Source organism: Calypte anna, chromosome 1 (assembly GCF_003957555.1).
Source record: "Calypte anna isolate BGI_N300 chromosome 1, bCalAnn1_v1.p, whole genome shotgun sequence".
NCBI lineage: Eukaryota > Metazoa > Chordata > Aves > Apodiformes > Trochilidae > Calypte > Calypte anna.
The window spans coordinates 108375837-108388041 of NC_044244.1; the positions used below are offsets into that span (position 1 = coordinate 108375837).

The window sequence follows — 12205 nt, forward strand, 5'->3', positions numbered from 1 at the left end:
TATTTGAATAGTTTCCCTTTTATTTAACATGATATTTAATGAAAAGGACAGTGTCAGTAAAGATCATAAAACTCAAACAGATAATATTTTTAATTAATGCCTTGTATTCCATGCAGCATAAAAACCGACCATGGAAAACTGAGATCTCTGGTCACTTCACTGAAAAATACTCATAAACATAGGAACAGTTGCTTATTAATATACTTTTGCAACAAAATATTTGAAGCATCCAGCATATTAATGTAAAAAACAAGTTGTTCAAAGACATGTGGACAGTTCAGACTTCTACGTACTTTCAGGTGCATGATGCTGAGAATAGCTGAATAAGGCTGAAAGCATCACAAATATTGCAATCCACTGTGTGATGTAAAATGTAAACTTCAGGAAGAACATGGTTAAATACTCTGTAGCCTGATTTTTAAGGACATAAAGTTTGACTGCTGATGCCTCTGTCAGATCTCCTCTAGCATCTTAAAAGCTTCTAACTGGTCTCCTTCAGATCTATCACAAGTGTGAGAATGCATAAAGGTCTTCAAATTTTGTGAAAGTTGGTGGCAAAGAGGAGGAGAAATGTTCAAATGTCCTGTCTTCATTGAAGGAAAGATTTGGCAAGTTCAGCTCTTACCCAGACTGTTTGAGCTGTGTGGCCATTCCAAGTGGAGCTGGGTGCCCAGTAGCATGCTGGTCATTACAAATCAGTTGTATTAAGTGGTGATTCTTGCCAAGCTTCCAAGTCCAGCTGGCTTAGGTTGTGTGGGGAGGAACTGCTGTAAAGTGTAGGAAACCCACAGAACATGAAAAGGTTCTGGTGCTTTCATGGTAAGAGGATAGTGGAAATAGGACAAACAAAAAGAAAAATGCAAAAGGTACAGACAGTGATGTATTGCAGGAACTGGCATCATTGTAGAAGCAAATGGTGCTGCTACAGGTAAGTTGTAAGGGACACATGAAGAACTGACTTATAATAATGGAGAGGGGAAAAAAGTCCATAGGATACCAAGTAGTTACCATAACTGAAAGCCTGAATTCTCATTGTGCTAATATTTGTTCCAAGATTTTGTTACGACAGAAAAGGGGGGGTGTTGCCTTTGTCTGAGGGCTGAAGTTTTTTTCCTATTCAGTTTTCTTTTACTTATGGCAACTAACCTGAATGATTGTCAGATTGATAAACCTTGCTTGTGTGATTAATTTTTCACATACTTCCTGAAAACAAAAGAAGATTGTTTTTGGACTGGATTGGTTGCTTTCATAAATTGCAATTATGTATTTTTGAAATGAATATAATGGTTTATTTATCAATTTTATTAATTGAAGTAATCAACTGAAGTCATGGCTTTTAAATTGCAATAGTGTCTTAGCATATTTTAATCTGGCAGTCAAATATGTTCTCTTTACATGAAAGGGAAATTCATAACAAAGAATTCAGTCTAAAGTGCAGTGTCTGCTTTACTGTTGAGAATGCCACTGTATATGCACTTGTCTCCAGTCTGCTTGGACTTGAACACAGTTTCAGCTCTAGGACCATGGAGAAATGAACTCCCTCATGAAAAAGATCAAAACTCTTGTGACAAAGGTTGTGTTACAGTTTGCACTTCCTGTCTTGTTTGGGGTTTTTTGTTTGTTTGTTTGTTTTTTGGTGCTTCCCCCCCCCCCGATATTTTTATTTACCCAACACAAGTGTGTTTCCCATTGCTAATAGGGGAGTGATATCTTATTTTGAAAGAAACATTTCTTCCATCTTTTAATTATTTTGGGGGGATAATATAGCTTTACCAAGGTACACCTGAGGACACTTCAGGTGTGTAAAATGTCCCCCTGTGCCTAGGCATGGCAGTAATATTTAGTAAATAACCATAGATGTAGAAAGTAAGAAAGGTAGCACATTATTATCCTACTCACAGTTCAGCTTCAGTACTAAAATATATAAGCATCATGTTGCAACTAGTGTTTAATACCTACCACACAGGATATGTATTAATTATTTTCTTCCCCTTTTTAAAGTGCATTTGAAACGCCACTTCATGTTCCGAAACCATCTCTGCTTAGTCTTTGAAATGCTGTCCTACAATCTGTACGATCTCTTGCGGAACACCAACTTCAGAGGTGTCTCATTGAACCTGACACGAAAATTTGCACAGCAGATGTGCACTGCACTGCTTTTCCTGGCGACTCCTGAACTTAGTATCATTCACTGTGACCTAAAACCTGAGAATATCCTGCTCTGTAACCCCAAACGAAGCGCTATCAAGATTGTTGATTTTGGCAGTTCGTGTCAGCTTGGACAGAGGGTGAGTATTAAAAATTCTAATCATGCTATAGATTAAAAATTTAATATTTTAATGTAATAATGTCTTTATTAATGATGACTTAAATGGTAACCACTTTTAACATAGGGTGTTAAACATAAACAATCTGTAGGAGCTTTAAATACGAATTTTAGAGCCATAGTAGATTTTTACCATAGTGATAAACTTTCCATCTTTCTTTTCTCCTTGCTTATGTTTTTATACTTTGTTAATGCAGAATGCATCAGCACTTCATTATAGAAGTATGCAGTGCTATTAGATATCATACTCTTAATTTTCTTGTTTCACATGTATTGTTCCTTCTGCTTGAGCATGTCCTCTGTTTAGTGTGCCTTGGAGATAAGAAGATATTTGAGGGTGAATACACTTGAGTAGCTGACTCCTAAAGATACTGGTTATAACTAAGCCATTGTTAGAAGCACTTTAACAGCTATGGAAAGACTCAATTAAGTTTACTGGTGGTATTACTATAGATAAAGACACGTATGGGCAAAGCAGTTCCAGGACAAAGGGTTGGATTACTTTCTGTTTACAGTTGTTCAAATTGGGATACATCTGTACTATTAAATTGTTAAAAAAATTGTAATTGTGTACATTGTTCATGTACTTTGAAGATGAGGACATTTTTTATTTGAGCTGTTAGAATCTGTTGAGTGTAGTCTACCCAGCATAGCCAATTAGATTTATATTTACTTTAAGAAATGTTAAAATGTTTACAATAAGTATTAATATGTTAATACAATAATTCTGCTTGTATGGCAAAGCTTGTTTTTGTTAGGAAGAGCTTTGCATTGTATTCATGAAGTGTTTGATTTGTAATGGCAATTTGCTCACTGAAAAGTTTTACCAGGGCAAGTTTTACACTTGCACTTTACAGTCTAGTACATGTGGACTCTTTCCTGGTTGCACAAATTATATTTGGCTAAGCAAGTAACCACTTGCATTCAGGGTGCCTTTTATTAGTTGTTTGCACTGAAAAAAGCTAGAGGGCTAGGGAAGATTTCTGTCAATAGAAGTTAAAAGAATTTGAGCCCTTAATTTTTTCCCTTAATCTTTGGCAATTTTACCTGTAAATACCTTTTTGCTTTGAGATAGCTGGGTGTTCATAAAACAGACAAACCAACCAAAAAGCCTCCCAAAAATACGCAACTGTTGCAAAAGTGATGATGTTTCAGAAGTGTTATGGCTAGAAGTACTGCAGGTGGGATCATCATGTGAGAATAATGAAGAAATGTCATGAACTAACTTCAGCAGAAGTCCCCCAATTTCTCTTTTGGGAGTTGGGACTGTACCCTGTCCTGGAATGACATGATAATTTAATTGCATTCCACGACATGATAATTGCAGTTTTTGTTCTTTTACTATATATTTTGTCTGAAGTGTTTAATGATGTGATGTGGCTTGTGGAATAGTTTTCATTTGGAAGATTCTGGACTATAATTTGGATTACCTTGATTATTACCTGTAATTGCATGAGATTACACTCATCAACTCTAGAGTGTAAAATATTGTCATTGTGAGTAAATTTGCACTTTTTTTTTTTTTTTTTTTTTTTTTTTTGGTGAGAGAATAGAAATACTAGTACTTTCATAAGAATTAACATTTAGGTATTTTTATAAATGTAATGAACAGATACTTTTTAGTATCACTGATATGTTGGTTTTCCCTACACTAAAGATGTATGTCATGATAGTTCTGTTTTGTAATATAGAATCATAATGGTGTTTTTTGGATGGTGTATTACCTTCAGATCCTTTTTATTCCAGATATACCAATATATCCAGAGTCGTTTTTATCGATCACCAGAGGTGCTACTGGGAATGCCTTATGATCTTGCAATTGATATGTGGTCCCTTGGTTGTATTCTAGTTGAGATGCACACTGGAGAGCCTCTTTTTAGTGGGGCAAATGAGGTATGTACCTACTTCTACAGTAGAAGTAATTTGATTACTTTATTTGGTTTTGTTCGTTCTCATAATGACTTTTATCTGTTTCATTGTGATGCATAAATTAGTCTATTAGTTCTAAAATTAATAAATATCAATGGCAGCAATGTCTTTTGTCAACTCTAAATTGTTCATTAATAATTTCTGTTTCTGGGCTCCTTCTAACTCATTATTCACTAATTTGCTTTGTACATACTGGATTTTTCTTAACCTCATGATTAATTTAGAGCTTTTCTGGGTACTTAGTATTTGCTTCTGATGTGACTGTAGAATATCACTTAGTCACACTGCTTAGCTGTCTATCACATGTTCTTCACAAATATTCTTTGTTTGGAACAGGTGGATCAAATGAATAAAATAGTGGAAGTTTTGGGAATACCACCCACCCACATCCTTGACCAAGCACCAAAAGCAAGAAAGTTCTTTGAGAAGTTGCCTGATGGCACTTGGAACTTAAAGAAGACCAAAGATGGAAAAAGGGTAGGTTACCTAACCAGGATGAGAATACAAACTGTCTTTTTAAAAAAAAAAAATTAAGAAATAGTACACATAGTGAGATGTTACTTTGCTTTACATCTTGCCTTACTGAAAATATGGCTTTATTGTTGTTTATTAATTTTCCATGTTGTTAGACAGGTTGATTAAGTAACACTGGGTAGTTTCCTACGTTTATTTGACTTACTTCCTTTTATGGCATGTTTAAACTGTGTATAGCCAAGGCTTAATACAAAACTTCATTTGAAGCAATTTCTAACTTCCCAACAGGAATACAAACCACCCGGAACTCGTAAGCTTCACAATATACTAGGAGTTGAAACAGGAGGACCAGGTGGACGTCGTGCTGGGGAATCGGGTCATACTGTAGCTGACTACTTGAAGTTCAAAGACCTCATCTTAAGGATGCTTGATTATGACCCTAAGACACGAATTCAACCTTATTATGCCCTACAGCATAGTTTCTTTAAGAAAACAGCAGACGAAGGTACAAACACAAGTAACAGTGTGTCTACAAGTCCTGCCATGGAGCAGTCGCAGTCTTCAGGAACCACCTCTAGTACATCTTCAAGCTCAGGTAAGTTTTTCTCATTAACAAATAAAAAAATTGTGTTTCCTAATCACATCAAAGGAATAATTCCTAGATAAATGTAATTATTTTATTTTATAATTAGAAAAAGAGTAATAAAACCCATTATTTTAATTTTAATTAAAAATTTAAATTTTTAATAAATTTATTATTATTATTAAAATATTAAATTAAAATATATTAAAATAATTTTAATTTTAATTAATTTTAATTGGTTGGAACAGATAACTGCTTCAACAAAAAATTAAAAAGTGGATGAGCAAAAATGTAGCAAGACAAACCTCTCTTAGGGATTGGTGCTTCAAGGTCCAACCAGGTGTTCCAGCAGAGACTCACAAGCAATGCTCTAAGCCTATGGCTCTCAGAGTTGACTAGCCCAGATCAGTGCTATTGCTGCAAGAGCAACTGGCCTCTCTGCTGGCTTGCTCAGGACTGAGCTGAGCTTGTGTCTCAGGCCTTACCTTTTATTGGCCCCCTGGTCCTGCTCATGCGCAGTTGGGGCCCGCCCTAACCAGGCACAGGTGGGCTTGACACAAGCTCATGCTCACTCCCTGGCAATTAGTGGCACCTGGTTGCCTCATTTCGCTACACAAAAATATGCATGATGATCTTGGGTCTTACAGTTTTATGTAGGAGGAGTTTCAGTGTCTTCATGCTGACAGTGTTTTACAGCTTTCTGTAAATTTTGTGTCTGTTTATTTATTGTGCATGTTACGATTTTGTAGGTGGATCTTCTGGAACAAGCAACAGTGGAAGGGCGCGGTCAGACCCCACACACCAGCATCGACATAGTGGTGGACACTTCACTGCTGCTGTTCAAGCTATGGACTGTGAAACACACAGCCCACAGGTATGCTTAGGTAGAGCTTTGGCCTGTTTGATTTATACACGTTTCCTGAGAGTAAATCCCTAAAACTCATGAACACCTTCAGAACTGAAGTGGTTTAGACATAGAGATTGCCATCAGATGTGGTTTGTTTTTTACACCCAGCTCCCCTGTAGTCCGTGTGTACTAGGTCAGTCTCTTAGGTAAAAATACTGTGTGTAACTGTAAAAACTTCTGGAGACTGTAAAGAGGTGAAGGTTTTGAATCAGTAGCAGTAAGTCAGGGGCAGCTGTCAGTGTTTCATCTCACACAGGGCATAAGGGTACACAGAACCATTTAGCTTCCAACCCAGTGAAGAACTAGCTTTACTTAGGTGGACTCCTGCTGGAGTTCTTACTTCAGTTTTATGGTATTCAGGTACTTCACCAACATTATCATTGGCTGAATTAGTGCTTATTCAGTACTTCTTGGAAAGAAACAACAACACATTTATCAACTACAAATAAATTTAGTGCAGAATACTTTTAGTATATAATACTAAATTATAGTATTAAATAATAATAATAGTATTAAATAATACTTTTAGTATTTTAATACTTCGAGTGCAGAACAGAAAACAGTATAAATTAGTGTATGATAGCTTGAATAAAGCTGAAACATGACAGTGATTTATCACTTCTGATCATCACTTTTACAGATGTTGAATCACTTTTACAAGTGGAAAACAATAGTCTCCAAGCACACTTAAACAATCATGCTTGCTTCTTTGCAGCTGCCAGAGCACACTTTTTCTCCCAAGCAATTTAGTTTATGCAGCAAATCAGTGTTTAGCTGTATCTTGCTATTTTAATTATTGCTTATCAGCTGTCTTCTTCCAGAGGAGTACTCCTCTAGTGCTGTTGACACTGTTCAAGATACAAACTGCAACATATTAATTTAGCTTACTATGCTAATTGTATCCAGACACCTCACTCAGAGATCAGGGCCTTATTGTTCTAGATGTTCTATAAATATTGTTATTCCTACTGCTATGTGTAGCTGCTTCTGTAACTTTGACAGTAAGATCATGTATTGCATTTACTCTCACTGTTTGAAAAAAGCACCCGAAATGTGAAGTCATTTTTCTTAAGGTACATATAGCAAAGTGTATTAGAAATGCTTTTTAACTACATGCTTACATTTCTAGAATAATTTTGCCACTGCAAGGTTTGGTTAACTTTTTTAAAAGTTAATGTAGACCTTAACAACTTACCTCTTTCAAGTATTGCAAATGGAGAGATTTGATTAAGCATTTTAATTTTTATTTTGCTTGTTATTATCACAGGTTCGACAACAGTTTCCTCCTCCGATTGGTTGGACAGCCACTGAAGCTCCTACACAGGTCACTGTTGAAAACCATCCAGTTCAAGAAACCACCTTCCATGTAACCCCTCAACAGCAGAATGCATTACATCATCACCACGGAAATAGCTCTCACCACCACCATCATCACCACCACCACCACCACCATCATGGACAACAAGCCTTGGGTAGCCGGACCAGGCCGAGGGTCTACAATTCTCCAACAAACAGCTCCTCCACCCAGGATTCTATGGAGGTGGGCCACAGTCACCACTCCATGACATCCCTGTCTTCCTCAACTACTTCTTCCTCTACATCTTCCTCCTCTACTGGTAACCAAGGCAATCAGGCCTATCAGAACCGCCCAGTGGCTGCTAATACCTTGGACTTTGGACAAAATGGAGCTATGGACATGAATTTAACAGTCTACTCTAATCCGCGCCAAGAAACTGGCATAGCTGGACATCCAACATACCAGTTTTCTGCTAATACAGGTCCTGCTCATTACATGACTGAAGGACACCTTGCAATGAGGCAAGGGATTGATAGAGAAGAGTCTCCCATGACAGGAGTTTGTGTTCAGCAAAGTCCTGTGGCTAGCTCGTGACTAAACTGAAACTAAGTTTGTTTCTTGTGTGTTTTTATAGAAGTGGTGTTTTTCCAAAAACAAAGTGCAAAGCTGCTTGAATCAGAAGGAGATAAACTCACTGAACCGCTACAGGAGGGCAAAGCTGACTATTTTTCTAAACTTGAAAAGATTGCAAAGGGACAATGAAGTTTTTTTTGTTGGTTTTTTTGGGGTTTTTTTCTTTTGGTGGTGTTGGGTTTTTTGTTTTGTTTTGTTTTTTTTTAAAGAGCCATGTCCGGACCCACCTTAACGGATAGCTTAGTAGTGTTCACCTTTTGCTTTGCCCATTTTACTTGCCACAACTTAGTCATAGTTTGGTTTTTTTGGGGAGGGATTTTTTCTGGTCTCATTCAGTGGGGTTATTGTTCAAATGTTAGTTGTAGTTGCAAACTAGTTTCTTTTTAAAGGCATTGCACATGGTTTATAAAAAGGCCCTTTGAATTTTTTGGGTGGGAGGGGAGTGACTAATATATACATATATTTTTTTTAGTTCCCCAAACAAACATGGGCACAGAAATGCAGTACTGTAAGAAAGAGGGACCTTCAGATTACACAAATATATATTCTTCAGCTGTAAAAAGGGACGGTTGTAATGGAGTTTGTAAGGCACATTAAGCATGCTAAGTGGCGGTGATCAGAACTCTCCTTTTCTGAATCTACTGAGGATCAAAGCAGCAATTGTAATGGGATTCTGTGGGTCTCATATTTTGGAGTCCACAGTCAGTTAGTATTGAAATATGACTGGTTTCATAACTGAGGTGCACTGAGAAGCAATCAACGGGTCGGTCCTGGCCAGTCCTGGGGAGATCTAAGTGGTGGTCTTTGGGATAACCTTTGGCCTTATGGATTTGGACTCTTAAGTTAGAAGAGCCTACCATTTCAGATGCAATCACTTTTGGACATGCTTTTGCAGACAGTCCTTAATGCTGAAAACACAGAGAATGGGTAATTCAAGAGGCCTTTCTTTTAAAATAGACTTTTGTGACCCACTTATTGTAAGGTATTGCAAGGTCACTTTGCGTGTGTCATAAAGTTGACTTCCTTATTGGTTGAAGGTCACAGGAGTAGTGGTTTGCGTTTGATGGAAATAGCTACAACTGTGTCCCTTCCTGCTTTTTACTTTTTTCTTTTGCTTTTTCTCAGCACGTGGTTTCTCCACCATTACTTCTGCACAAAGACGTCTTCTGTTCATCCTGAACATTTTTAAAAATGCAGAATTTTATGTGACTGCTTTTTTGCCTCACAATTATGCTGTGAATTTTACAAAAATTTATTTTCTTTTTTGATAATTTATTGTACCAAAGCTGTTTTTATAGCACATAGATGTCTGTAACCAATAATGTAGCAGTTCTGCACTTTGACACAAGGTGTAACTAGACCATTTTTAAATGTCAGTTGAAAATTATGGCTGTACTATTGCTTAAGCAAAACTGGAACTGTTGTTGAATTCATAGCCAATACATTTACAGCATTCTGTGTACTGAACATAATAGATTGACATCTACTTTGAGACTATAACATCTGTTACATTATAAATGTGTTCAGGCTTCTGAAGGTAAAAGGGACACTAGATCCAGAAGCTATGAAACCAGCAGTTGATTCTTGTATTCCTTATTAACATAATTGTAAACTTGAAGGCAAGACCTTGATTGCATGAACAGGTCCAAAATAATAGTCTGAGTAAAGCAAAACACTCATATGAGACCTGAGGTTAGCAGGCTGTATTTAACAGGTGCCTAATTTTTGGGTAATGCTGCCTTAATATAACACAGTCAGCTTGGCAGTTGCAAAATTTATGGGCCCATTCAGAGATTTACTTATTTAAAAAGTAAAAGCTCCATGGAAAACATTTGAAAGAATAAGGGCGTAATGCATTGATTGCCCATCCCAGATTAATGTTGTTTGCCCATTATTTATTACAGAAGCAGTGATCTACCTCTGCCAGTAAGCCCTTTTAAAAGTTAATTTAGCAGAAAATTCAGAGCTCATACTGGTCAATTCCATGTGGCTAAGTCATTTTTTTCAGACTAAAAGGTGGAATTTTTTATACTTACAGTGACAATGCAGCAGCTGACTACCATGTAAATGGGAATGAATACTCGGGATTACCATTTTTTTTTTTTTGTAAATCATGATTATTTTTTTTTTAATCAAGCAATCCATATTTCTTTTGTATTGACACGTCAACCCTGTGGATGAAAGTGGTTTGGGTTTTTTTTTTTTTTTTCTTTTTTTCCTTTTTTCTTTTTCTTTAACTCAGTAATTCAGAGTTTACAGGATTTGGAAGGCTGTCACCTTAGAAGCAGGATGCTGAGTTTAGCAATATAAAAAGGAATCCAGTACTTACTGCTGTCTAGGAATATAAGGGTAATATGAAATCTGGGTAGTTTTTGTGTGCGCGGGTTGCCACACCTTAGCAAGCGCCAAAAAATAAAGCAGTTAAAAGTATCTACATAAAGAAGAAATCATAAAATCCAGTGCTTCTGCATACTGTGTTATGTTACAGTCCAGTTTTGTGTGCTTTACTACACAGTTTGGTTACAGGACTTCTGTGCATTGTAAACATAAACAGCATGGAAAAGGTTAAATACCTGTGTTCAGATTGTAAGATCTAGTCCGGACTTGCTGTGTATATTGTAACGTTAAATGAAAAGACAAGCCCTTTGTATTATAGTCATGCAGTCTTATGTATGATAAACAGTTGAATAATTTGTCCTCAGACTCTTTACTGTGCTTTTTAAAAAAAGAGTAATTTAAGAAAAAAAATGTAAACATAGTAAATCTTCCTATGCAATTAACCTACTCCAAGCCATGGAATGGTAGGTATAATTATACTATAATATGTAAATATCAGATACATTGAAACAGACTTAAAAATATGAAAGTAAAAGTTGGAGGCGTAACAGATAATTTTGAGTTTTTAATTGAAACAGCAAGGTATACAAATCATTGATGTATGAACACAGCTCTGCTTGATTCTGATGGACTGTACTTGTAGTTTGAGTTCTTTATATTATCATCTGTTAGTCTGAATGTTCTTATATGCACTGCAGCTTTCTGCCTATTACAGACTAGCTGATTTTAAGGCCAGAAGTGACCATGGTAATGAAATAATCTGACTGGCATGCCATTATCCCTAGAATTCAACCTAGTTATTTCTGCATCATGAAGTCCATATCTTTTGGGTGCAGTAGAACATACTTTTGAAAAAGATAGCAGATTTTCATATAGATTCTTCAAGTGTGAGAATTTTTCCGTGTCTTTTTGAGTGATTCAGATAGATTATTTTCCATACTCTTAGTCCTCCTTCAGTTTTAGGACTGTTTAATTACATCTGCTGGCCATCAGATAGCTAGCTGCCTATTAGAATAATGAATAACTACTCTAGTTTAAAACTATTTCACTTTATTCACATTAAAATATGTTAACTTTAATAACCTATATAGATGGAGTTCCTTAAATCTCTAACTGTAAATCTTTTACGGCTCTTCTGAAACTTCAGATGTTTTAAAATCCATTCTAAAGCACGGACATAAGAACTGCATACAGCATCTGGTAGTAATTTCAGTCTTGCTGTGTGCATCTAGGATGTGCAGGTACATTCTTGAACCTTTCAGTTATATCTTTGCTTGTTTGTTTATGCGTCCAAAGGTTGCATTTTAAAATCTTTCAGTCTCAGTTATTTGCATTAAAAGATTGTAAATTTAGATGATTATACATCATGATTCCTAAGTCCTTTTCAGAACTGCTGCTCTTCCAGGATGTAGTCTTCCATCCTGTAAGTATAATGATGTCTGAATGGGACTGGTTTACAGAAGGGTTGGATTCACCTATAGATGTGACTTGTCTTCGTTGTTTATCACCCTACCATGGTTATTTTCATTAAACCATCAATGTGCTTATATTTTTTTCTTGATAACTGAAAACTCTTCAATACCTCTGAAGATAATTCCTGTTGAAACCCATCAAAACCATCCTTTTTTAATGAGGAAGCAATCCAAAGCTCTAACCTTTTGATACAGGGTGATAAATATGTGGTGTTCATTTATAGAACAAAAGTATTTCAATAAGATC

General features: G+C 36.2%; 1 protein-coding gene across 3 annotated transcripts in view; it reads left to right on the forward strand.

Annotated features, from left to right (window-relative positions):
- DYRK1A (dual specificity tyrosine phosphorylation regulated kinase 1A) overlaps positions 1 to 11809 on the forward strand; it is an 85575-nt gene extending 73766 nt beyond the window's left edge. For all 3 annotated transcript variants that reach the window (XM_030446268.1, XM_030446277.1, XM_030446287.1), the window contains exons 7-12: positions 2002 to 2288; positions 4073 to 4219; positions 4592 to 4732; positions 5018 to 5324; positions 6062 to 6186; positions 7487 to 11809. In XM_030446268.1, coding sequence (XP_030302128.1) covers positions 2002 to 2288; positions 4073 to 4219; positions 4592 to 4732; positions 5018 to 5324; positions 6062 to 6186; positions 7487 to 8110 — 1631 coding nt within the window. In that variant the 3' untranslated portion in view covers positions 8111 to 11809. The remainder of the gene's footprint in view (positions 1 to 2001; positions 2289 to 4072; positions 4220 to 4591; positions 4733 to 5017; positions 5325 to 6061; positions 6187 to 7486) is intronic.
- Positions 11810 to 12205: the final 396 nt, after the last annotated feature.